Source organism: Gobius niger, assembly GCF_951799975.1.
Source record: "Gobius niger genome assembly, chromosome: 16".
Taxonomy (NCBI): Eukaryota; Metazoa; Chordata; class Actinopteri; order Gobiiformes; family Gobiidae; genus Gobius; species Gobius niger.
The window spans coordinates 8,966,813-8,994,151 of NC_136867.1; the positions used below are offsets into that span (position 1 = coordinate 8,966,813).

At 42.7% G+C, this 27,339-nt stretch overlaps 3 protein-coding genes across 4 annotated transcripts; 1 reads left to right on the top strand and 2 right to left on the bottom strand.

Moving 5' to 3' along the window:
* Positions 1-7,723: 7,723 nt before the first annotated feature.
* Positions 7,724-16,399, bottom strand: prox2 (prospero homeobox 2). The gene is made up of 6 exons (XM_079573276.1): positions 16,369-16,399; positions 15,083-15,476; positions 12,870-13,985; positions 11,037-11,138; positions 9,458-9,652; positions 7,724-8,141 (listed from the first exon to the last, which is right to left on the bottom strand). Exons 2-6 carry the CDS (start codon positions 15,425-15,427, stop codon positions 7,974-7,976), a joined length of 1,926 nt encoding a protein of 641 aa, XP_079429402.1. The 5' UTR covers positions 15,428-15,476; positions 16,369-16,399; the 3' UTR covers positions 7,724-7,973.
* A 387-nt stretch (positions 16,400-16,786) lies between these two features.
* Positions 16,787-21,756, top strand: dlst (dihydrolipoamide S-succinyltransferase). The gene is made up of 15 exons (XM_079573275.1): positions 16,787-16,933; positions 17,602-17,635; positions 17,723-17,762; positions 17,931-17,992; positions 18,077-18,151; positions 18,241-18,296; positions 18,439-18,547; positions 18,642-18,812; positions 18,964-19,049; positions 19,126-19,223; positions 20,104-20,234; positions 20,585-20,658; positions 20,723-20,806; positions 20,897-21,064; positions 21,144-21,756. Exons 1-15 carry the CDS (start codon positions 16,871-16,873, stop codon positions 21,276-21,278), a joined length of 1,386 nt encoding a protein of 461 aa, XP_079429401.1. The 5' UTR covers positions 16,787-16,870; the 3' UTR covers positions 21,279-21,756.
* A 112-nt stretch (positions 21,757-21,868) lies between these two features.
* Positions 21,869-26,792, bottom strand: rps6kl1 (ribosomal protein S6 kinase-like 1). 2 transcript variants are annotated; one of them, XM_079573274.1, is made up of 12 exons: positions 26,718-26,792; positions 26,011-26,121; positions 25,766-25,930; positions 25,046-25,170; positions 24,856-24,948; positions 24,732-24,779; positions 24,396-24,528; positions 22,890-24,161; positions 22,556-22,645; positions 22,370-22,452; positions 22,185-22,280; positions 21,869-22,086 (listed from the first exon to the last, which is right to left on the bottom strand). In XM_079573274.1, the coding sequence occupies exons 3-12, from the start codon at positions 25,899-25,901 to the stop codon at positions 21,976-21,978; spliced, it is 2,187 nt and encodes a 728-aa protein (XP_079429400.1). In that variant the 5' UTR covers positions 25,902-25,930; positions 26,011-26,121; positions 26,718-26,792; the 3' UTR covers positions 21,869-21,975. The 2 variants fall into 2 exon arrangements, with proteins under 2 accessions (XP_079429400.1, XP_079429399.1); XM_079573273.1 differs by having other exon boundaries at positions 25,766-25,933.
* Between the last annotated feature and the right edge of the window lie 547 nt (positions 26,793-27,339).

Sequence of the window (27,339 nt, forward strand, 5' to 3'; positions counted from 1 at the left end):
CGTCGTCTGGGAAGATTGGGTGATCATTAGGTCCATCTGGGGTCCCACTGGAGAAGCCCTGATGTTCTCTGCACTTTCCCCTCTCTGCACTGCTTGTTCTCCTCTGATCATCTCACTCATGGGGGACTCACCTGCCAGCACAGGTAAAGTCAGAGCCCAAGCTGCTGAAGCGTAAGGAAAGCGTGCCATATAGCATAGATACAGACGTTACATTCCTGTGACAGTGCTTATCATGCAGCTCAAGGGCTCCTATCCTTTACCCAATGGTAATATCGCACACAGCATTGGATCCATGTCTGATGCATATCTGTGCTGACAGCATAGTTGAGAGCCCAGAGCATGATAGACATGTAAAAGTATACATTATATACCCAAGTGCCCCGAGTGCAAGCCCAAGCTTTTAAGTACCTCTCTGTGTGCTGCTGCTGCTGCTCTGTCAGGGGCCGCTGATTAGAGGCCAGTGCAAGCAAACAGCGGCAGTGCCATATTTGAGCCAAGCTGTGAGCACATGGGGCAACATATGGAGCCATTTTCTTTTCCCTCTCCAGGACTTTTTAGACATGTCAGTTGGGCCTTGATCATGCATTTTTCTGCATGAGAGGACAACTGGAGTGTCTGTGTGCCCACTTGGCATTCGTGCCCTGTGGTTCTTCTGCTGTATTCCAGTCAATCAATGGTGCCGACCAGTGTGGACACAGTGCACCAGCATGCACGTGCACAGTCACCAGCACACAGCTAAACAAAGGCACACACTCAAGGTCTGTTTACTGTCTCTTTGTCTGAACAATTTGCTTCTGCTGTGGAAGTGAATGCTAGTGGGACTTTGTGGACAAGGGCCCATGCCGTGGCTCAGTAGTTCAGCCTCCCTGAGACTCAGGGACAAAAGGGGCATTTTTCAAGGTCTAAACCCACCCTCCGCTCATTGGACCAGTCATCTCCTCAGTCCCCAGCCACCCTTGAGAGAGAAGCACAGCCCTCCATGTGCATAAAGTTGAAATAAACTGCAGTTTGTATTTTCATTGGGGAAAGTGAAGCCAATTTACACGCTGCTCCATTGGAGATGAGCACTCTAGCGTACTCTAGCTTTAGTAATCTTGCCCAGATTCCCTCTTTGTGTCCCGCATTATTGTTGAAATAAATAACCTTTCACTGCAATCAGTGCGGGGATCTTCACTTAAATTATCGCCCCACAGATAGCTCACTCATGATCTGCTTCTATATCCATTAACTATCTGAGAAAGTGATTTATTGTGAAGGCTAGGGAAAAGAGCTGGAGGAAAGGGACCAGAAGGATGTTTGTAAGACAATAGTGCCCTCTACTGTTTGAAGAATACATCTTTTTTCGAGTTCACAATGTGGGGAATATGGTTCTGTAAAAGCAGTAGACCTCAGGTTCCTGTGAAGGATTTTTGTCAGGTGTTGAATGACATTCAACCCAGTAAAGACTTAAATATTTGCTGGAACCAAGAAAAAACGACATACTTGTGTGAGTAAATCTCTTGATGTTTTTCATCACACATGCAGTTCTGATTTAGAGATTTTCTGTCCAGTTTGAGCCGCATCTGAAGCCAAGTCTCTTCACCTTCTCCATCCTCCTCATGCTCTCCATCTCTCCTGGCGATGCTGCCTCCTTCCTCCACTCCTGTGATGTGTCGTTACACGCTCGGCTGACTCCTCTTCCATGACAGACTGTTACTTCCTGGAGCGGAAACGCATTTGATTGTTAACATCTGGGCCATTACAATTGCAAACTAGGACTCTGTACATCAATCAGGAAGTGATTTCAAAACAAAGAGAGCGTCCTCCAATCCATCTATTGGGAAGCGGGGGCATTACATGCTCCTGTAATCCTGGCTAATTAGCGGGATAATGGGAATGAGATTTATGAATGTGCTGAGGAGAGTGGAGGTGCGAGGGCACGCTCAAATTAGCAGGGATGCACGCCAGCGCAGGCTGCAATAAGGAGGATGTGCTGTTGGTTTTATCTGCTTCTGTGGCTTTAGGTGTTCCACCGAGGGGAACATCATCATGTGAGCACTTTACACTACATCAGCTCTGTGTGTGTTAACACCACACACCCAGGCATTAGCCGGCCCTAATGCTGCTGTTGGCCATCTGGCATTTCACACTTCAAACTGTAGCAACAATACACTGACACACCATGAAAGTGCTCCACCACAGTCAACCAGGGCTACTCTGAAGTTCAGTGTGTCCCAGGACTGCTCCTAAAGGCCTCAAAGACTACATCTTTGTAGTCCACGGTATTTTTAGGAGATAAAAACATGCATGCAACTCACTTATATCATTCACTGCAAAGCGTAATCTAGAAATAGGTGAAAGGTTCTTGAATCAAAAGTTCTTTGTTAAATAAGTATATTTACACCTGATTTGAGTTTCAAGAAATCTGTCCATGGAGCAAGTTAAGTTAAGTAATTTACAAGAAATTAAGTTGTTGATGATGTTTTTTCTTAATAAGTGTGGAAAAACTTTCCCTGTGGACATATTTCTTGAAATTAGTTCCTCAAATCACGGACAAATGTACTTATTTCAATAAAGTTGTTCTTATTTCTAGATTACTTGTTGCAGTGTTTTGTGTGGCTGCTATCATATAACATGGCTTGCAGAGGAAATCTTCCTTATGCATAGTGTTGTACGGTTTACACCAGTTACAGACTTTTCACTTTGCAGAACTTGAGAACAGGGTAGATCTTCTCAGTTGCAAAATGTAATAAATGTAATAGATCTAGCCTCCTTGACTTGCTTGGCTTAGCCACACATAATGCCAGTCCTAATCTGCTTCTTCTCCACAGACTGTGGAGCTGTTCTCCCAGAGGTGCCCTGGTGGTACCACCCTGAGCCTGCTCCTCCCCGCGGCCCTGGGGCCTGACCTTGCCCGCTGCTGGGGGGACATCTCCCATTAAAGCCGCACGTTGTGATAAGGCCATTTCTTTTCCTTCAGCATCCTTTTAATGTCATCCCTGAAATATGAAGTCATTAAGCCATATTAAAACAGTGCTGACAAACTAATTAACAGAAGACATTATACGGGATGGGCTCGATTAATCCGCTTTAATTGCTCTTTTAAATGGGGGCTCCAATTAAAATTAATAAAGATTTACTGGTGATCGCACCCAACTACACCAAGAAGTATCTGTCTGAAGGGCAGCCTAAAGTCAGCGTCCTGCGTTCTCAAGTTGCTCCTGCCTGGCCCCTGTGCGCCCTCTCTCTGTGAACGTGCCAAAAGCCTGCGTCTACAGGCGTGAGATTAGGCTGGGGGCCCGTCCCTGCGGCCCCGAGGTCTCAGGGCTTTCTTTGGAGCACTTGATCTCTCTATTGTCTTTACTGTGCCCTGTTTAATACGCATGACCTCATTTTACTCCTCATTGCACCACACACACATCAACATTAAAGCACATTTGGCTTTAGAAAGGTTAAAGCAAAAGGGCCACATTGTTTTTGTTTTTTTTTCATTGTTTTTTTAATACATATTTTGATTACAATAAACTAGAATTGTATCGTTGTTAAGCTATATTGAAGATCGTGGGTATTTACCAATCCACCAATGAATATTCATGCACTTTACGGGACGAGAATTGATCCTTCGTGGACTTTCTCACGTCAAACCAGCTGAGTCAATCTAGAGAAGGGCATGACGATCTCATCCCCATTCACCGTCAAGGGATAGTTTCAGTGCCCCCAAAATATCCCAAAATAAATCAATACGGGAGAAATGCAGAAGTTAGAAGTGATCGGTTCTTTACACAGTTTTCAGCAGTACTAATATTAATCAAGGGAACTATACTCTCACTGTTTTGAACTCTTTTTTTTAGGGCAGTGAGGGCTGTTCAGGATGCTTAAGTCTTTCCCAGATGCCACACACACTATTGATTGGACCCCAGCTGACCCCATCGGTGCCTCTGTCCCAATCAATGGAGCCCTTTTGACCTCTACCCGACCAACTTTCAATCATCTCATTTTGCTGTAAATGATGGAGACTTGTCCCATTAGTTTTATACTGTATCAACTTTATGAAACACTTTGGCTGCGATTGAATCAAAATCACAGTTTTTAGGCAGTAGAGAGTATTTTGAAAATGATTAAATAATACCTCAAGCTCTGTGATGACTTATTTTGTGTTTTACTTTAACTGTGTACATGAAATTACATACTGTTCTATGTTGTGCAGGTGAGTGGAGTCTCAGCATGTCTTGGATCGGTTACATCACACTAAACAACCACCAGAGGACGCTGTTACTCCAACTGTTGGTCCATGAGAAGCTCGGGCACTACTTGTCCTCATGAAACAACATCCAGGTTTGTGTGTGGAAATGTGAAATGAGTGGAGAGCTCAGACGAAGTCATTTTCTGTTCATTTTTACATCTCGTTCCCGTCACCTTTTACTTTCCATTTCATCTTCATTACAAGGCACGATTTGTTCCATAAAATACTCCCCCTTATCTCTGAAAATAATTTCCATCGCTGCGCGGGAGTCAAGGCTCCGAGCGCCCGCGGCTGCGCGCCCACTGAAGGCACTCTCTTTGTTTTCTTTCATTATCATCAGAGGTGACCAAGTCTTGTTCAGAAAATGTCACACAACAAATTAATTTGAGCACAGCACTTTGCTTTTGGACCAGAGGCATTTTAATTGAGTTGAGAATATAAATTAATTTACTGAAGGAGACCGATCTAATTGGAAGGAAATGTGTATGAAAAGATTAGCGAGCGTTATATTGTCTCCGGTCTGACTCAATGTAGCAATTCAGACTATTGTTTTAATTTCCTTAATGTTATCATTTCTGATGTAATTGGTGCTTGGGTACCTGACAGCTTTTCCAATTAAAATGTTTGGTTTTGGGCACTGACTGTTTTATCTCAGTCAGCAACAAGGAGCAGCACTGTGTTCTTTTATACTATTCAGTCACCTTGGCCTTCTGTATTAAAGTGGGAGAAATCCATCCAGAGCAGTCGTGTAAAAGTGTAAAAGCAGACATTTGTCTACAATGTGTGTGCCCTGCATGTATGATCATCATCACTTGAGCCCAGGGGCGTAGCACCAAATTCTGGGTCCTGGGTACAAACTATCTTGGTGGACCCCCGCTTATATTTTGTATTCTTTAACCACATAATACATTAATATATAGCCTAACCAGGTGAAAAAATAGGTCGACCTAAAAAAATGCTTCATAAACAAACACATGGATACTAAGTTCATGGTTTGTTTGTTTGTTTGTTTGCTATTTTTAAAGGGGTGTCAGGGCCCGAAAATTCATCCATCATTATTGTTTGTGCAAAATTCTGTCTAGCAACCATTGTATTTCAGCCCTGTTGTGTTTGATTCTTATAGTATCAATTATGAAGAAACTTAGAAAGTACAATACAGAACGCTTTTTGAAGCACTTATGAGGGCCCCCACCCTGCACTGGGCCCTGGGTACTCAGCACCCTTTACCCCTCCAGTCCGACGCCCATGCTTGAGCCTACTGTTGTTATCGCTTCCTTGACAGTGTTGCTCCCTGAAAGTTGGTAAAGGTGCTTAAAGTGCATGACAGGTTTTAATGCTTTTGAAAATATGACTTATTTAGATGAATAACATCTGTTGTAAGTCATAATTAGCATTTTATTTCAGTAAAGCAGCAATTTACTTAAGAAATGTTGGGTAGAAAAGTTATTTTTATCTGATTTTTAAGCTGCTGACAGGAAGTGACATAGATAGAGGTAAGGTTCCAGAGCTGTTTGACTCACTTGCCATTGACATGACATGGTTGGCACGGCAACAGTTTAAAATGGTTTGCCTCTATCTATGTCACTTCCTGTCAGTGTCCAATAAGGAAGTGAAACTATAAACATCACAAAAATGGTCAAACTAAACAAAACTGGGTAAATTTTTTAGTAAAAGCTTAAATACAGTCGTGTTAACTATGTTTTAGCAAAGATTGTGTCAATGTGTCATATGCACTTTAATGTGAACTCATCCCTGAGATGAACTGGGATGATTGAAATGCGCAGAGGTGGGTAGTGAGGCTAAAATATTTACTCAAGTAAGAGTAACTTTACTTTTAAATAATTTTACACAAAAGAACATAATTACTCCAGTACAAGGAAAAAAAAAAGTACCTGAAGTTGCACTGTGTGACTGTATGAGTGTAAAGGTACGATTCTGAGATTTTTATTTATGAGAAACAAAACATGAAATCATATACTAGAAGAATAAAGTACATGAAACACACTCTACATCTATTTCATGTGTCAACATGAAGATTTACTCACTGTGAATGAGATTTTTTTTTTTTACTGAAGTTTAGAGTGCAGATACTTCAGTATAATTTACTCAGGTAGAAGTAAAAAGTACCACATGGTAAAACTATTTTAAGACTTAATATTACTTCAAAAAGTTACTTAAAAGTTCTAGTGTTAGGAAAGTTGGGAGTGAGATTAAACCACAACTAACAATTCCAAATTTCACGCGTTCCCTCTGTTTGTAAACAGAAATTAAGGTATAGGGCCTTTTGTGTTTTAATTTATAGACGGTGGCTGAGAGTTTAGAGCTTTTGCCTTATAGAAGTCCCAAAGAGTCTCCAAAATGTGCTTTCCAATAAAGTCAAACCATATAAAATGAATAAAAACCATAATGAAAACAATAAAAATATATGGAAATAGTGAAGCAATAAAACAACAACAATAAGTGTTGAAGCCAGTCTGAATAAATCGATTTATGACCCCGAATTTAACCATAAACTACACACAAAAGCTCATACATAATGGACAATAACTCCAATTCTTTGTCACGTTTTCTAGTCTGGCATTTATTGTTGTGTTATTTTCTATAGATTTTTACACCAGATGCCCCGCAGTCCCACACATTTCCCATTTAGTTTATCAATCGCTCCGTGTTTTGCATGTGATCGGGCTCGGAGCTGCGTGGCCTGGAAGAAAGTGTGAATGGGACCGGTGGAATTTGCTTGTGTGGCACTGGCGCTCACATGAGGTCACTCTGAGCGTTAGTCATGAGGAGGGAATGCATTGTGGCTGTTTTTAAGACACGGGCCGCTGTCCGCATCCGTGTGGACAGTCCGCACAATGACAGAGGGCCTGAGAGGGTTCGCTGGAATCGGCTGGGGGGCAACAATGTGGAAATGTGGATGGCATTGTTTAACAGCTGTGAATAAGAGGGAGCTTATTGGGAGAACAAAATCAATACTTTGGAACACAAGACACACACTTTTTCTTTTGTCTTACAGAGGTTTAATTGCGATGTCTGTAAACAAAACTGTATGTCTCATCAGCACATTATCAAACTGTATTGTCAAACGGGTCCAGTCATGTAGACACCGATGTGTAATTACAACACCAGCTTATAAAACAAATCGGGCTCTAAAGCAGCACTATATTTTCTTTTATTTAAAAAAAATTGAAATCATTAAAAATTAAACACAGAATTGTTCGTTAAGACATGAAAAATAAGCTAAACAAAGCACCACGCTAATCTTTGAACTAAAAATGAAATGGAAAGATAAGCACTAATCAATGAAAAACATGGGCGCTAGGTTAGGCTAGTTTCTCAGTGAATTAGTTGCCTTAAATATCTCAAAATGTTCATTCTCAACTCTCAGGACCTATTTTGTCTTAAATACATAGTTACATTTACAGTGTTACAACATTTCCTAAGTCTTATCCTAACTTTTACCACAGTACCCACCACTGTCCACATTCTGCTCAGGCTTAAGAAAGTAAAAATCAAACTTATGGGGTGCTCAATGCCAGAAAGTAAAGACGACTTCACAGGTTAAATCTTGTAAACGTTCCCTATTTACATTTTAGTCACAATATTATCAACCAGGGAAATGCCAAAAAATTCAAATGAACAAAACACAACAGCATTCACTGACAGATTTACAGGCGTATACAGCTATGGTTTAATTATCTTACATCACACTTTGCCAGAAAGCACCATCAGCGCGGATGACGTGCCTCGTTTATAGATAGGAAGACGTCTTGAACTCATCGGGCACCTCGCTGTCCAGTTTGCAGATCACCTTATAGATGGCCTTCTTCCAGGACGGGTCAGAGTCTTTGGATGCGGAGACAGCGCTGTAGAACTCGTGGAGGGTGATCTCGGCTACCTCCAGGAATCTGTCCGGCACCTGCGGGAACAAAAGGAAAAAAAGGTGAGGCCTCGTTAGCAATTCCATATGAATCCTTAAAATGATGCTACAGGCCACACGGAGTCAGTTTCTCCAAAAGCAGACAAAGGAGTGTACAGCCGATCTTCAAACGCTGATAAAAGGGAGCGCGTCTCTTTGTTCTCCGCACTATAAATGCATCGATGCAAGCATTAACTTTCAATTAAAGGCTCGCTTTGATTAGCTGCTTCTGTTTTCTCCAACCTGGACTTGAGCATGCTTTCATTTGTAGGGGATTTAGGCTACTCACAAATCCTTCGATACACACAAACAAGTGAGCGTTGCGCCTTGTCCCGCTGGGTATAGGTCAATGTAGTTGTCTAGGTATATACAATGCAATCCAATGTGGCTTATTTACATGCATGTGGTCATTAACATTAACCAAATCAGTCAGACATAACAACGCTATCTTGGTATGTATCAAATCGTCTATTTTAAGTCAGAGCACATCGTATAATATTTTCAGACTTTTTACTTTTATCATTGGTTAGGTGTCATCCCTACACACGGATCATTGCATAAGGACTCGGTGCAAGGAATGCTGGGAGAAACCCGCCCCGCCGCACTTGTTTCCCATCCACTGGTGAGTGAGCACAACAGAGTTGGTACAAGTTATTTTTCTTTCCCCTCATCTCCCGGCACAAAGGTCCCTGGGAAAGGAATGTCTTGGTCCCAAGGTAAAGAAAACGCTCTGGACCTTTCCCACCGAGCGCGCTTCTCCCTCGCAATCCGCCGCGTCTTTCTCAGCATTCCGCATCAGTAGCAATCTCGGCCCCGCTCAGGCGTGCCGGTCCTCTAATCCGCAGTTGTTTTAGCCGGATTTTGCGGCTTCCTCTTCCCACAGTTTGATAAAGCGTCACTCGGGGATTTAGATAAGGGTGGTGGTGGTAAGGACTGGTCTACTACAGGTGCAGCTAGCTTAAAAGGGATGCGTGGCACTATTTGGACACAGAAGCACCGCTTACTGGGCTGAATTAGTACAAAAGTGTGAGGGGTGACTAATGGGTTGTGGTAACGTGACTTCATAACTTTCTATAAAGACCACAGATAACTACTGAGGTGGAAGACAGCACCGAATTCTGTGGTGGAGTTAGCATTTGTGCTGCTAAAATGCAGATGTTTTGACTGAGTTTATAGTTAATATGGCAATGCTATTGGTTCAAAAACAGTACATTACCCACAGAATCATAAATGCCTCTGTCTTCTGCCTTCATGATATCAAAGGAGAAAAAACAAAACAAAAGAATATTGTGAACACAACCTTTAGTGAGACTTACATGGAAGTCGTTGGCTTTGTTGTAGTGCATGTTGAGTGCCCGAAACAGCTCGGAGTCTCTGCTGACGGTGATGTCCTTGATGTCACTGACTCCCTCCACGATGGACTGGCGGGCAAATTTCTCCATCTGGATGTAGTAGAACTCCCTGAAGTTGCTGAACCACTTGATCAGCTGAGACGTGATGCAGCGGTTAAACTGAGAGAGAGAGAGAGACAAAGAGAGAGAGAGAGAAATGGTTTTGTTGAATTAATAGTGAGAAAAACGATTTCACGTACCCAAACAGAAGATTTGCGGAGACAGTATTAACCTTTGGCCTCAACAAGCGTATTAAAAGACTGTTTGTTCTGGAGAGTAATTGAAAAAGGTGGTTCAAATTTCAATTTGACATGACTTGAAAATATGAAGAAGAGTTTTCAATTAAATCCAAATGCATGTCTGCTGTTGTCGGCCTCGTACCTGCAGGGCACAGTCACCTGATGCTCCGTCACTCACTTTGACGTTAATTACTCTGATCTCTTCCCACCAATGTCCCGGGTGAAAAAACATCTGTCGGGGTGCTGTGTGTCTTGACATTAGTCTTGTTATTCTATCTCGTCATCCAGAAAGAAAGGAGAAAAACGCCTAAGGGCTGGGCAGGCATCAAAGACGCTTCTTGTCTGTGGTGTGGCGGGTGAGAGCTGGCGTAAGGACAGAAGGAAGCCTCCCTCTGGTTGACTGGGGCTGATAGAATGGAATCAGACACTGGGATTAGGTCCCTTTTGTGCCCTGCCACTTCCCACCACCGGAGTTTAAGCAAGGAGGAGACGTTACACAGGCAGCCGCCCCAGCATCCTCCCCCCTGACCTCAGGGTCACAGCCGACCGGGACGGGGCCCGAATCAGGACAGAATAGGCGCCATGCGAATGTTTTAAACGAACAGACAGAAGTTAGAATGTCAGGAGAATAAGGGAAAAAGTCAGCAAATGTAATGAACAATTTACAGTTGTCTTCTTGACCTCTTCTTGTGCAAGGCAGCTAGAATAATGCTGAATATTAGACCAACTATAACACATTCATTCAATTCAATTCAAGTGAAAGCAACTAGTATGGCGTCTCACTTGTTCTGAACAAGTTGGCAAAACAACTAAACAGGGCAGGAGCCGACGTATTGTTGGAAGAGGTCACAAGCGCACAGAAGCAAACAGGACAACCTCACAAAGGGGCATAACAGAGTGGCACAGGGAAGCTAAAGGAGGCCTGCCGCGAGGCCAAAGCCACAGGATGTTGTGTTTAGTCCCCCCCGCCTGCTCACTCACTGCTGCAGCGTCTCTAATACCGACCCTGTGTTGACACTCAATAGCAATGCCGCTCCTACAGAGTCCTTTGTCAGTCCATTTGCTGACTGGAGTGGCCTTTTTACAGAGAGAATGCCCGTGTATCTCCCTCTGCCCCCAGGACATACTAGCAGCTCAGCGCCTTTGTTATTTAAGCCCTCTGCCTCTTTGTCTCTCCTCCGACACACCGCTGAATATCTCTGTCCCAAACACATTCGGACAAGTCGCCACGCCGGTTAGAAATGATGTTGATGAGTGAGAATTACCTTGACGTCGGGGAAGTACGTTTTGAGCACGTTGGAGCTGGGGTAGCGGGTGTAGAAGAACATGAGCTTGGCCTTCTTCAGATGGCTGGGCGTGAGACCCTCCTGGATGTTCACTTTAAGGTTAAGGCCAAATACAAATTACACACAGGCGACACACACAGCGCCAAATGATAGCGGTGCGGAGTATTCGGTTCCCTAATCTGCGGCTAAATTCAATTTGTCTAAAGAACAGCTCGGCATTAAGCGCAGAGTCAATAATGGCCTTAACATGTGTTTATTGGCAAAACAGAATTACTAAACGCGATTAGGGATTTTTAATTAGACAGCAGAGCACTTCATGTCTGGCAGTTACGACAGTTTGTTTGGAAACGTTTCTAAAAGGAAGAGCTGATTTGAGACATAATTAGGTTGATTTAAAGACCGCATATGCTGCTTTGTGTGGGCTTCCCGAAAGGCTTAGGGAAATGATTAAGAACTTTACTGTTGGCTCTATAGGATATATATGATGGTGAACATTATTGTCAATACCTTGTCCTTCCTGTCAATTAAAAAATAATTTTATTCTGCCTCGAGTCTTTGCCTTTGGTCCTGAAGATGGACAGGAGCAGAGCCTCTGTAGTCAGTGCCTTAGGTCATAATATTTTCTTATTGGGTCACTCCACCATACATTTATTGGGAAATCTACACTACCTTTGAAATAAGAAAGCTGGGATTAAAGATTGATGCGCTGTTGTTCAAAGAGAAGCGCTGTGAAGATAAAGCTAAGACAGGTCACTTTAAATGAATAGGAAAAAATCCATCTGAAAAACATCTATTCATGTTAAGGGAAGCATTTGTAAATGTTGTTTGTTTGAAAATATGAATTCAGAGATATATTTTATACAATTTAAAAGTTAGACCTGAGTATTTCCATATGAATTGCAGCATATCCAGTATTTTGTCTTTGAGTTTCCTTTAGGAAATAGCAGTTGTCTTATCCCCACCTGTATCCATTGTGACAGAGGGACACTAATGCTGAAGACAAGAGCTCAAGTGTTGTGTTGGGGAGGCACTTGTGGTTTGCAGCAGCACTCAGATGTGACCTTTTAGATGCACCACTATCACTCTGATGATAGAGAAAAAGATCCTGCACCTTTTCAAGTCCGAAAAAACACGCTTCCTGAAACACAAACCCATGCTTTCTCTGCCTTTGAAAAATTGGCTTTTGTTCCTGGCAATTCTTATCAAAGCCTTGTATTCCTTTTTATTTGTCTTTTTCTAGACTTAAAGTCATTACTCGGCTCAGATTAAAGAAGATGCTATAATTTTCTATGGGGTTAGGCAGATCAAAGAAAAAATTCTCCTTGAAGTTTGTTACTGGAACTGCCCGTGCTGCGCTGAACCTCAACTAGCCATTGTTCAAATGGATGTAGAGAGCTGCTGTAAAAAATCAAAAGGTAAATGTTTTATGTTGTCAAGAGCTATAACATAACTAAGCAGTAAGATTGCTTTTAGGAAAAATGCACTATCCCATAACTATTTTCAGCAAAAAGGGGTAATAATGTTTGTTTTTATTGTGGACTTGTGCTTCTTGGAGAGAAATGTAGATATCACCCCGAGAAAACTAGTTTAAATATCCCTTAATTATTATTATTATATAGCAATATCTAGTTTAATTTTGAACCTTTTTTCCTATTAAATAATGGATTGCTTTGTCATATAGACCTGTCCTGTCAGCCTACAGCTCTACATTTCTAACTTATTACGTATATGAATGTTCATATGATTTGTGACAGAAAAAAGTCTCTCTGCTTACTAAATTGTAAAATAATTATACAAATGATAGAGGTAAAAGGATATATTGAGCGACATGTACGGGTTGCGTTCAGCCATGCCCTGCAGCTCTCCACACTCCATCTTGACGTGAGGCAGACACAGATTGTCCACAACGACGGGGCCAAGGGCGGAGGGGCGCGGGTGATGCCCCAGGTGGCCCGACGTCACCTTGGACCTCATAGCGATGGCGTCCCAGGGCAGGTCCACCGTGTCCGGCGAGCTCCTGTCCATCGCCGCGGCGGCCGGCATGCAAGGCAGGAAGTTGGAATGTGGCCCGTACTTGAGGAGGTGCTCTAGGATCTGGCTGTCGTGCAACGGGGCGCTGTAGTTGAACTGGAAAGGCGTCTGGTGCAGAGGGAAGGGCCTTTTCACCGACGGGGTGCTGATGGGGGTCAGAACGGGCTTACGCACCACCAGCGACAGCGCCTCGGTTTGATCTTGCGGGCTGTGGGACTCCTCGTAGTACTCTAAGGAGCGCGTTTTGATCGGCGTCTCATCATCTTGCGGTTGCTCCTGACTGGCCTTTCTCTCCGCGTTGATCTCTGGAGAGGGGCACATGCGCTGAGCTGGGGAAGTGTCCAGCCCTGTTGATGGCAGCTTCCTAAAAACGCGATCCACACACTCGCTCACGGCCCGGGTCAGCTCGTGCTTCAGTGTGTCTTCCAGACTTTCCCTTTGGTGCACCATGTACCCTACTTTAGCCCTGTCTTTGCACTCTGCGGCCACTCTGGTGTTCTTCCTGTCAAAATCTTCCTCCGAGCTGACGTACCTCGACTCTGTGCTCACATCTAACGCGTCATCTCCGTCGTCATTCTCTGGATCTTCTTGGTGATAGACCTGTAGAAACTTCTCCTGCAGTTGCCGTAGGAGTCGCTGCATGCTGTGGAGTTGCTCTTTCAGCCGGTGGCACTCCTCATCTTTGCTGCTGCTGTCACTTCCTGGTTTTCGACTTTCCCCCGCGTTATGCTCCTGATGCTGTGGCAGTCGCTGTTTGCGCTTGTTCTCCCTAAAGGTGTCCCTAGCCTCCCTCGCCTCTCTCATCTCCATCTCTGACTTTTCACTGTCACCGTGCGCCCGGCTGGTTGGAGATCCAGCCATCACGCGGATGATGTTCTCCACCCGTGCTCTCTTTGCCTGCAAATAAAGACGTTTTGAAATGAACCATGTCTCTGCATAGCTGTAAGAATATTTGAAGGATAAGCCTTTCAGAAGGAACAATGTATTTTTGCCTCACACAGGGGGTATTATGGTTTCCTGGGAATGATATTGTAGATGTGGTCCGCTCATCAGTGATTGAACAAATAATATTTTATACTGCTTTTTAATTAGTAAGAACAAACTTGCACACCTACTGTTATCTATATCAGTGGTTCTCAACCTTTTGGAGCCACGACCCCCATTATAACAGGTAAAGGGGTTCGTGACCCCCCGCCCGGGTCACACCGTGAGAAATCGGAACATTAGCCTACATAATTCTTAAAAAACAAAGAAAAAAAAACAAATGGCTGAAATAAAATTCATCAAACTACGAACAAATAATGGCACTCTGGTAAAATAGCACACACATGCTACAATAAAACATTAGATTATATGCTAATGAAAATATGTATATTTTATCTAAATTATCTGGCGACCCCCCAAATTTATCTCGCGACCCCCTTGGGGGTCCTGACCCCCAGGTTGAGAAGAACTGATCTATATAAATCCAAGCTGTCAGTTTATTTTAAATGAACAGCATTGAAATGTTTAATAATATTAGGAATAGGGAAGAACAAGCACTGGGCTAAAGATACACAATACTCTCAAAAGATGTGTCCAAAGTGAGGGAGTCAATTTCATAAAAATAAAATGCTCTGTAAAAGGTTTTACAAAATAAACGAAAAAAGAAAAAAATATTAGTTGTATTTAAGTGGGAAAAGAGTTTTAAACAAATCTTATTTTATTATTGTAAATATTTGTTTTCTGGGCCCCTGTTGGTCAAGAGCCTTGTCAGTCATCCTAAACTTTCTCATCCCACCTGGATTTAAATAATTTACTTATGTGTGATTAACATGCTTTAGAAGATTTGATTCAATAAACTTGGCAATATCTTTTAAACAGTCTAGATAAACAATTTCACACTTTTTTTCCCTCTTCATTTATGTAAAAATTGTAACACAGATTAAAAAGAAAAAAAGATGTAGTTTTATGTAAATGTCCTCACAATAACAGTGACATCGTGACATCCCTACCTGCAGGTGGTCACTGACTGGGTGCTCCCCGTCGAAGCCAGCCCCAGTGGACACGTTGGGGGAAGCTGCCTCCATCACGCTGTCCTTAGAAGAGACACTGCTGCGGTCCTCCTGTCCGGAGTCAGCGCTGCATAGGTAGAAGTGTCCCTCGTCCACGGGCCTCTTGCCGGGGAGGGACTTGCGTAGGAGCTGGGAGATGATGGAGCTGCTGGAGTACGGCGAGGAGGAGAGGGGCTCATCATAGGCGTTTCTCCTGAAGCAGGGCAACATTACTTCGGGCTTGTCCTCGTCCAGACAGCCCTCACCGGAGCCGTGCATGGTCTGATCAGGAAGACTGAGGTTCATGCTCTCTCGATACGCAGCAGTAAGTTCGCACGGCAGAACAGAAAACAATCTGGAATACATATGAAACAGGGTTTAGGTGATTTATAACAGCACATTAAGAATAATACAATTCCTAGTAACAATAAAATAACTTACTTCGAAATTACAGATTTGTTTTATTCAGAATAACAAGCCTACAGATGCTACTTTGTGGTTGTAATAAATAATTTCTAAACCTATCTACAGTTGCAAAGATAAATAAATCAATTGGGTACTTTTCTATCTTTAAATTCAGTTTCAAATCATGTTTCAATTAAAAACTGAAATCCTTGTTACAGAATTAATTTATGATGAAGCAATACATAGCAGTCACACAACACATTCCAATCTTTCAACAAAAGTGAAAATCTGCCCAAACTGTCTATTGATTTTACATGTTACAAATTAAACAAGCAATTTAGACAATACAGAAAAAACATAACATGGTAGTATTACTTTTTACACAATATAAATGTATGTAACAGATATTTATTTATGTATCTCTTAAATTTAAACAGCATCTAATTTCTGAGTCTGAATTTAATGTTGTTGTTATTTTATGGTCATGTAACAGAATAGTAATGATTATTATTATCAATTGGTAATATTTTATGCATCATATTTTTTATTCTGTGCTCTCCTTTATTAAAAAAAATAATCAAACTTTACTTCACATTTAATCTATTCAACATATTGGATGAACTTAGCAAATTAACATGGAAGCTTTTTATGACACTTAAATTATAAAGTAGCTTTACTAAATTAAATATATGCTAAATCAAACTAAGAACTGAGGAAGAGTGAACGCAGACAAACACCCATGCTGGTGAAATGAAATGATCTGAGAGTAAGAAGGTAAAATAGTCATGCACTTGTCACACTAGTCCGGGGCACAGATGTATATCGCTCGGAGTGGGACTTACCTGTTGCGCTGGGATGAGCAGTGAGGGACTGGCCTGCACTTTGAGCTGGACAGTGAGTGAAGAGCAGCGGTGCACCATCAAACGGAGTGGAGGCGTGGTCATGCAAAACAAACGTGCACTGTGCTTCAAAAGTCAAACCAACGTGTTTGACTCACATTGTGAACACTCGTCTAAATTGTGTGTAATTATTGTCAAATTCTCAAGGAACACGTGGGCTCATTACCTTAAATGTAATCATAATTATGGTATTAACAAATAGAGTTAAAAAGGCTTTTCTGGGGGTGGATATTCAAACTGTGAAAATCTTTAGCTTGCATGTATTTCGTTAAGTTTTTGTTGTTATTTATGATGTCAGCGCGAGCCCCGTGGGGGAGACGCTCCTGACAGCTCCCCCCCTCCAGTCCCAGCACTTGGTTTATCCCGGGACACGCGCTTCCTCGCCTCTAGCTCGTTGCTGTGACCGGAGTTCCCTTCCGCTCACCGGCTGCTGTCAACAGCCACCATGCTATCTCATTCCCGGTGTCTTACCAGGAATTTGGGACGATCCCTCTCCGTTATCCGCCAGGTAGGCAACCACAGACGTGATACGTTGCTGCTGCCTGTTACGCCAAGCCTTTGGGCCGCACGCTTGTCCCGGGAAGTGTCTTTGGGAGCTAGCATTAGCATTAGCACTCGCTGCTGTACTGTAGGCCACAGACAGGCCGTAACATTGGGAGCCAAGGACAGTATGACACTTCCCTCCTTTAGGTCTGTGTGAAGTCTGTTTTCAAATATAATAGCACACTAAAAGGCTATCTTAAAGTGGATTGAACAAATATTATATTCCGTAACATACGATCGGCTCGGTTGTTACGAACTGTCCTTATTATATATATTATGAAGTTAGCTAGCATCAACATGCTAACTAAATAATGACATGTTACAAACTAAGAGTTTAAAAAGAACAGATGCACATGTGCTAGTAATGTCATATGCATACAAAGAAAACAACACTTATTTTCATCCTTTTTTAGTAAACGCTGATTACAATTTAAATGCTTGAAATGTTTTTGCAAGAGTCTTATTACATGGGACATTTTTTTCTGGTTATTGATGATGTCAAAGGTTAGAGGTTGAGGCTGTTGACTGATTCTGTAATCTGTTTGAGCCATTCAACAAAACACTTGATCTATTCTGTGTTTGATGTCATAATAACTTTAATGTAAACCTAATATGATGCTTTTGTTGTTACAGGGAAATAGTGTGTTAGCCCGTCAAGCTACTGCAGGTATGTGGTTTGTCTGCCTGTCTGTCATTGAACATCTGATAGAATACATGCTATGTATCATCGTCTCCTCTTTGTTTTTACTTACAGCCCTATCGACTTGTAATGGCGCCATTTACAACAAAAGTCTGTAAGTTCACAAAATCACACTAGACATAATTATTGCCATGCAATTTGTCATGTTATTTATACTGTTAAGTAATGTATCTGGATTATGTAAATAATCCTTCTGTTATGTTAATAATGCCGTCACTGATTAATGTGCTGATGGTGCACTCAATTGATCCTTTTTTATCAGAAATGCACAGCCTAGGTCCAGTGTCTTCCATATCCAGTACTTTAGGACATCTGCAGCCTACAGTATGTTTAAAGCATAATTTTAAGTATCATTATTGTAAATTGCTATGGCACAGAAAACACGAGTTTCGTCCTGTCTTTCCTTAGGAGATGAAGTTGTCACAGTTAAGACCCCTGCATTTGCAGAATCTGTCACAGAGGGGGATGTAAGGTGGGAGAAGGGTAAGTGCCACTTTTGCCAAACACACTTCATAATGAACATAGAATGGTTTTATTGACTGAAATGCTGAAGCAGATGTTTCTCTTCATAGCTGTTGGCGACACTGTGTCAGAGGATGAAGTGGTGTGTGAAATTGAGACAGATAAGGTGAATAACTTACAGCTTTTACAGCTGCCTGTTTTTTCAACATAGTTTAAGGCGTAATAAACTCTCCACTGTGATTCGAGTGCCTCTGTCCCACTTTCTTTCATTTTATAGTTTAAGGTACATTTTTTATTCTTATCTGCAGACATCTGTCCAAGTCCCCTCCCCTGCATCTGGAGTGATCGAGGAGCTTTTGGTTCCTGATGGAGGCAAAGTTGAAGGGGGCACCCCACTCTTCAAGCTTAGAAAAGGAGGTGAGTATTCATAATAGTTTTAAGTAAAAGCCTGTCATTCTTGGCATTGCCCTTTTTAAAATAAAACGTATATTATTTCATTTTATATCCATAGCTGGTGCTCCTAAAGCTGCTGAGGCTCCTATAGCTGAAGCCCCTGCTGCAGCTGCCCCTCCACCTCCTGCCCCTGCCCCGCCCCCACCCCAGCCCTCCGCGGTGGGCCCCATTCCCACCACAATGCCCCCTGTGCCACCTGTGCCCGCACATGCTATGGACACCAAACCAGGTTAGTCGACTTGAGACAGACGGTCAGTGTCATGTGAGAAGTCTTCAGCGTGACAGCTGTACTCTTACTTTACATTACTTGATTTAATCTTTGGAGTTTCTCAGGAGTCTCAGCAGAGCTTCTAGATCTTACTTGTAAATCTTCATTACAGTTTCGGCCATCAAACCAACTCCGGCTGCGGCTGCACCTGTGGCTCAAACAGAAGGAGTGCCAAAGGGGGCCAGGACAGAGAGCAGGGTGGGTGCTGTGCTGATTGGTTATTAATATTTATTGCATCAAAACTAAATCTGTATTTTGGTATTTTGTAAATTAGGTCAAGATGAACCGCATGAGACTGAGAATTGCCCAGAGACTGAAAGAAGCCCAAAACACCTGTGCGATGTTAACTACTTTTAATGAGGTTGACATGAGGTAGGAAATTCAGAATTGGTTCACCCACATTATTATGTTTTCTATGTGCTACATTATTGACGCTGCTAGTAAAAGTTTTGCATGTGACAAAGTGTTTGTTCATTTACAGTAAAGATTTAGTTTATGATGTGTTAAAAGCCTTAACAAGACTGCTCAAATGGTTGCAGAAGATGATTGTTATAGATCGAACCTGCCAAATAGGAAAAGCTTTTTGAAAACTGATACCCTTTTAAACACAGGAATGTAAATATTTAGTCATAATTCCATCTAAAACCAAGATAAGAATGGTTAAAACAGGTTTTATTAATTTACAAGGAAATGTTGTTGTCTGCACTTGCCCTCAGCACTAAAGAGGACACTTTGAGGATTTCTTTTCCCCGCAAATGTACGGTGTCAGCTTTCCGCTATTCAGGGTTTTCTATGTGTCCTAATTGGATTGACATTGACAGTCTGGAGGAAGACTTCCCAGGCCAGGGCTCATCTGGAGCCGAAGGAGCTAGTCAGAGCAGAGGGCCCGCAGAGACCTGTGTGCTGAGTGCTGGAGCTGCCTCTACCGATATGGGCTTTTATGACAGCCCAATAAGATTTACAGGCTCTAGAAAGTGAAGATTTTTATCGCTTCTTCTCTCCTTTCTCGGAGAGTCTGTGTCTTGGGAGGGGCTAATTGTGTTAGCGAAGAAACCCTAGAGCTTCAACAGTGTTACAGACAGGAAAACAAACAATTAAAAAGTGAGATACAACAGAAATATGGGTAATGATAAAATGATTAGCGGCCCAATTGCAATGGTCTAATTTGCGATTATATGCTGCTGCAGTGTAATAGCTATGAAAACAATAACAGCTAGCCATGACAAATGAAAAATGTTTTCTCTCTCCACAGTAACATCTCAGAAATGAGGAAGAATTATAAAGACGCTTTTCTCAAAAAGCACAACATCAAACTGGGCTTCATGTCTGCGTTTGTGAAGGCTGCAGCCTATGCCCTTTCTGACCAGCCTGCTGTCAATGCCGGTACATATCTACACTTAGAAGGCAGTGAAAGCTCACTTTCTGTGGGAGCCATGTCTGTGCCTTTGCACGAGATGGTATCAAGTAGCTATATAAGGATATGTGGTAAAGAAAGACATGTTTCATTTACAAACCTCAAACCCATGCCACCCTGTGTATAGCTTCCCATCAACCTGCCCTATTTATTTCCAACCACGAAAGGAGGTTTTCTGTATTTAAGAGTCTAAAACTGCCTGTGGCTTTCACACCTTTTTATTTGCATGAGACTCCAGAAGTTGAGGCGTGCTTCGATCTATTTACTGTAATTCAATTATAATCAGTGCGTATCAGTTTGTTGGTTTGTTTTTTTCCAGTTATTGATGACACAACCAAAGAGATTGTGTACAGGGACTATGTGGACATCAGTGTGGCAGTGGCAACACCAAAGGTAAAACATTGGATTAGTAAAATTGTATCTAATATGATTTGTTACAAATACCTTTCTATCATAGGGTCTGGTGGTTCCTGTTATTCGAAGTGTTGAAGGAATGAACTTTGCTGATATAGAAAAGGCCATCAATTTATTGGGAGAAAAGGTAACAGTTTAAATTTGGTTTGAAAATTATAAGATGCTACAAAAATAATTGCATTTATTATACAAAATACATTGTTTTTCTATATTTTAGGCTCGTAAAAATGAGCTTGCTGTTGAAGATATGGATGGGGGAACTTTCACCATTAGCAATGGTGGTGTGTTTGGATCAATGTTTGGCACACCTATTATCAACCCACCGCAGTCTGCCATTTTGGGCATGCATGGCATCTTTGACAGGCCGGTTGCTGTTGGCGGCAAGGTGACTTTGTTTAACACTAACTGTAAGAAAGGCCGAATTATCTTGCTTGAGAAAATAACCTTGTTGTCCTGTGGTTTAGGTGGAGATCCGTCCCATGATGTACGTCGCCCTGACATATGACCATCGCCTCGTTGATGGACGAGAGGCTGTCACCTTCCTACGCAAGATCAAGTCTGTGGTGGAGGACCCGAGGGTGCTGCTTCTTGATATGTAAAACTGAAACCAAACGACACCACGACCATAAACAACGGCCAAACTCTCCCAGTGAACTTTATTGAGACTGCAGCTGTAACAAGCCACTAGAAAGGGATACTAGGAAACTGTTGGGATGTGATGTGCAATGGCTTTTCATTTTTGACTTCATTAAGACTTGCAGGGATAGCAGTGCTCTGTTAGGGTCTGGTGGTTAATTGGTGCTGGTCTTAAGATCAAAGTTATTAGTTATACACCTATGTTTTCTATGTAATTTTCAGGCTGTCAGTTTATATTAAAGTGACTGGCAAACGTAGCCACATTGTAATGTTTAATTACATTTGGAATGAAAAGAACAAGCACTGGGCTAGAAATGCACTATGTTTTCAAAGGCTGTGTCTAAAGTTAAGGAGAGATATGTATGCCATCCATTTCATGACAATGAAATGCTGTGTAAAAGATTATTTAAAAGAAACTTTTAAAAAATAAAATTTGCATTATAGAACTGGACTATTGGTTGTGATTGATTCGACAATACCTCGTTGCTGTAATGTGTATGAATATTGGTCTCTTTATAATTTACACCATAAAAGTAAGAAGTCAAAGGACGTCTTTCGTATCTCGCTTTAATCTCTTATTTCCATTTTGGAAGCACATAAGTCTTCTGTATGCTCTCCATATGTATTGTGTCTGTTTCATAAACATAGCTGCCCTTCCTTCTAGCAGCTCAAAGCCTTCCAGGAGATGGCGCTGAAGAACGGATGACACTTGATGTCACTTACACCTCCACCTCCCGATCCGAGACGATACCCGGCATCATACTGGAGCAGCTTCAAAAACAAAACATGGTTACGGTATATTAAAATGTTTTTGGCCAATGCGCAATAACATTTATGATACTGTAGGTAGTATCTGATTGAATGCTGACCTCAGTGAGCAGAGACGCTGCCGCGGCGCTCAGGTGGTCTGGGATCAGCAGCTGAGTGTGAGCGTGGATTCCCGCAGGATGCAGCTGCCACAGAGGCTGCACGATAGTGAGTAGCAGTGTGTTACGTGCATGTAAAACTCAACAATAACTCTGGCTTTAAGGTTGAAATGACAGCTTGAGCTCACCATTCCTGTTAGGAGCTCAAACAGCAAAGCCCCAAGACTCCACCAATCACAGGCCTCTGTGACCCTTGATACGCCTCCGATTTCTGTAAACAATGTACATGTACAAGGCCAAAATTGACCATTACTTGGATTTATGGTTAAATCAATGTCAACCACTAGGGGGCATCAAAAAACAAATATCTTTACCCGGTGCACAGTACATCTGCTCCATGGCTGTGGAGCAAATTTCTGTCTGGACTTCACTCCACTGGCCAAAAAATGTCAAACATACTTTGCCTGTGAAAACATTGCCAGATAGTTTGCAGATTTAAAAATGACCATATCAAACATAGCTACCGCTTCCACTCTATGGGTCTACATTAAAAAGAAGAAGGAAAATGGCCTTGATCTTTGACATTTTCCTTCATAATTAATTTTTTTTTTTCTTTTCTGATGACCAAAATTCATTGGACTACACATGTCAACTGTATATGATTTTCATATTCCTCAGTTTTCTTTCACATGTTGCTTTTGGCCTTACCATTCCCAGTGAGCAGAAGGTTTCTGGGATTGAGGTCTTTACAGATGATACCCTGCTCGTGCAAACTCTCCAGGGCCAGCAGGATCTGTGCCCCCCACACACGCACCTCCGCCTCTGGAAGCCCCCAACACTGCGCTGCTTTCTCCTGCTTGGACGTCTTGTCCTTAATCCTTGGCAAATGACACCATCCATCCACCTCAATGATCTGGTCCCCTGCCTGTCCATCTGAGCTGTCTGACTTCAGAGCCTCTCTTTTCTTCTGCTGTGTGTTCCCAAACCAAGACCAGCCTGAGACGGGTGCTCCCTTGGCCTCCTCAGAACTTGATTTCTTTACATCCCCCTTTTCAGTCACATGCAAAACGGGACCCTGTTTACCGCTCAAGCTATTGCAGAAAGAGGCAGAAGTCCAGGAGGTGTCCAGGGAGATTTTGGAATCTGTGTATTCCGAAAACACAGCACGGTCCGTACTCCTGACCACCACCATCCCATTCCTTTCCTCAGAGGTGGGACTATTCCTTTCATTGCTGTGCTGTTCTGCTGTGTTGTCACCTAAAAAGGACCCTTGTTGGGAACTGCTGGTATCCCACGCCGCTTTGCCGTGTATTTGTGTTTGGCAATGCAGTGGGAGGTACAAAATTGCCGGGGTATTCTCACTGTTTCCTGATTTGGGAGAAGAATTCTGATTCAGCCCTAAAGCACTGTCAGCCATTGCGTAGAGATTAGTCCTCTCGCAATTCTTTTCTGTTGCTTTCCACGCCGTTTCGAAATCCGAACTGCACTCTACGAGACCTGTCCCAGTCTTTTTCTTATTGAGTCCTGACATGACATCGAGAGCCTGGCTGACCCGTGCGCAGGACAGAGGAAGAGTAAGCTTTTCCTGAGTTTCTGCCGAGTGCAAACACAGACTGGGGGCTGGTGGATGGATGTGGGCGCCGAGCTGCGTCTTGGGGGGCCCGGAATGTAAGGACAAGTGTTCGAGGTTCGTGAAAAATGAGGAGCGCGTGTTCTGCAAGCAGCCCGTCTCCTCGATGTAAGAGTGGGTCCGGCAGCTGTCCACCCTGCGCAAGAAATCCGCCTCTGTGCCATCGTAGTTGGGGGCATGCGATGCCCTCTCCTGCCCCCCGCTGTGGTTGTGCTGGTAGTCGGTGGCGATTGCTGGGGAGGTGTGGCTGGCTTTCATCTTGCTGTGGTGTTGCTCTGGCAAGGTGCAGTCGGGATGCTCCTTGGCCTTCTCGTTCCGAAGCTTGTGGAGCTTTGAGAAGAGCCTCCCACCTGAAATAACATCCAATTTGCAGTATTATTTAAAATATACTGGAGGATGTGTGTGTTTGCAGAGCTCATAATGGCAAACAGAATATGGGGAACTTTTATGGCAGCCAGTCATGTATTTGTGAATGAAGTCCGCAATGTGGGCAAAGTGTCTTGCTCAAGTTTCGTCCCAAAGCTCTCATTATTACCATATTTCTTATTGTAACATATTGAGCGTTTCTTGGGAACACTTCTCACCTTTGACATGCTCCAGGTGCAGGTACACAGCATCCTCACTCACATAGTATCTCAGCAGCTTCACCATGTACGGGACGCCCTGAGGAATGATGGTCGACTGGTCTCTGCTCTCCCAGCTCGACTTCACTAAACTCTGCAAATATGCGCAAATGCAACTCAGTGTCACAGTGTGTCTTATCCCATCACTTTCTCATGTCTACAGCCTTGATGTTTTCAGCCTAATTTGGAAAAAAGCGATTCATTAAACTGATTCTTAACTCTGCTCTAAAGAAACAAAAAGATCTTTGCTCTATTTTACAATATTACAGTATCAGCATTTCAAATCATTTGACTGACCTTTACAACAAATGTCTCCTTATTCACCATACTTTGCACAACCAGGACCTTTGGATAAGAAAGATAACATTATTCAATAGAAGTAGAGCTACTAATGAGCATGTTGTTTGGGTACAATCCACACCTTATCCGACACTCCAACCACCTTACACATTTCCAGATCCTCCACCGGCGAGCTCAAGTGTCTGATTGGGCGGAATCTCAGGCTGCTGTAACCCTGTAAAAAAAAAAAAAAAAAGCGAAAGAAAATTCTATAGCGATTGATTCCTCTTTTAATTTTAATTCATACTTTTTTATTCATAGACTTCTCTTACCCCCAAATGTGCGCTTCCCTTCCCGAGGTTGTCTTGCAGATGCGTTATGAAGATTTCCTCAGCTCTTTTCAAGTATTGCGTGGTCTTTCGCTTCACGGCCTCCCGGCGCTCTTTGTTTGGGTCCACTGTGAGACAGAGCAGTCCGGTAGTTACAAAGAAACTGCACCCCTTCTCCTTTGTGCGTCTTGTTCAAACAGTTCAGTCTAGACTAACTTGATTGGACTGACCGACAGTGAGAAACGTCGAGTCATCAGAAAAAATGATGTGTGAACTTTGGTTTGTGACTTCCCCATTTAGTTTTTTATTTTGGTGCACACGTCAGAGTCACATGGTGAGTTGTGCACTGCTTGTAATCTCCCATTGCTTTTTCACTCATCTAAATGCAATGAAAAATATTCCATAGGATAGGAATGTACAAAACATCGCACACTCATTGTAAAAGCAGATCAGTAGTCAAAATAAATAACACATCAGGGATTTTAATCACACTAAAGGAGCCTATATATATATTTAGCCATAGCTTAGAAATTATTGGCTCTTTTTTACTATATTTTTAGATTAATGTATTTTGCCTGCGAGTGAGCAAAAAAACACATTTAAACCTATAATTATTCATATTCTATGCCCTGTATATTTTTCCCCCATTCTACTTTTTTGAACACTCAGTACAGCTGTGTAACACTCAGTAAAGCGACCACCATGCACATTCTGTTCACTTACACTGAACTCCATTAAGCAGCAGATCCACTCCGTTCTTATAGTAGCTGAAAGCTGCCTCGTAGTCCTCGCTGACCTCGCTGTCCAGGGCCATGCGGATCTGCTTGGCCGCCTCCACCAGGTAATCCCTCTTTGCCATCGCTGCCTTGAATTGGACCAGACCAGGCCCTGCTAGTAGGGAATAGTGGAGGTTTGACATCCAGTTGGGGAATAAAAGGATTTTGTAGAATGAGTAAATGTTTCCTTACCTTTGTATGTTAGTATCAACAACACGGCTCATGTCTTATTGTTGATTCCAGGGTCAGTGGATGTCTGCACTTGACCGGAAGACTCCCATGATAGAGGCAAGGCATCTTTACCTGAGAAGCAGAGAAGCAAAGAGGTAACAAACTGACCTGAGCGGTGGAAGTGTTGTCTCTGTTTGGATGGCACACTGGTGAATAGGGAGGCTCAGCTTTGGTAACACATTAACACATAGGGCTATTTACTGTAACTAACGAAATATGTGCTATATACTCAACATCACAAAGTAGACTGAGACATGAACTCCAAAATGTTAAGCAATGCTGCAGTGTGTTACAGCCATCCAGGCTAATTTCATATCCAGCCTCTGTCTGCTTGTTAATCTGCCTTTACTTCCAGATGTATAGTATATACTTATACACACACAGTACCTGTGCAGTTTGCAGTGCATCTTTCTCAGCTGTTGAAACCTGCTTTTTTAATAGCCTAGCATGTCCCCGCCTCCCTTTAGCGTATGCAAGACACAAACATCACACACACTGGAGTGGGACCAGCCATGGTGGCGACATCCTTAAGGAGTGTTATGAAACACAGAGCCACCACAGTGTCCCCCTTCATGGAGGATCTCCCCAGTGCACAGTAAGAGGTGGCTGAGCATTTAGAAAACACAGCTTAGCTAACAGATATAAAGAGTTATATACAGATAAAGTACCTGATGTGGGGCCAGCATGTCCTCCACCACCCAGCATCAGCAACACACTCACTCCGCATCCCAGAGACAGGAAGGGGCGGGGGTCAGCTCAGTCCAGAGCTCCCATTGGCTGAGCGTGATGTCACTCCAGGGTAGCACTTAACACAAGGCAGCCACTTCCCCCTCTCATCCCTGATCCTCACAGATGCTGCCCCACTTAAAGAGACAGTGCTGTTTTTCTGCACGTCCTGGAGATTCATTGACTGAACAGAACCGCGTTCACCCCATTGACATTAGGATTTTGCTTGTTATTGATGATGATGTGAATAGGTGAATAGAACAGAGTAAACTGTATAAACATAGCGGTGTTGCAGCTCAGTCCCAGACAGAGACAGCTCGTACATCAGCACAAAGGGGCCTGCCAACCCTGAGGGAAAGCCAGCTGACGGGGGAGCGCAGCAGGAAGTGAGGAGGGGCTGAGGAGGGGGGAGAGTAACATTATCCAAAAAGCACTTGGAGTTGACAGCTATATTGCTGCTTGTTTTTATACACTACAGAAAATGTATATAAAAATCTATGTAAAACATAGTTATAATAATACACAGTATTTCTGAATTTTGATAAATGGAATATGCAATTGACT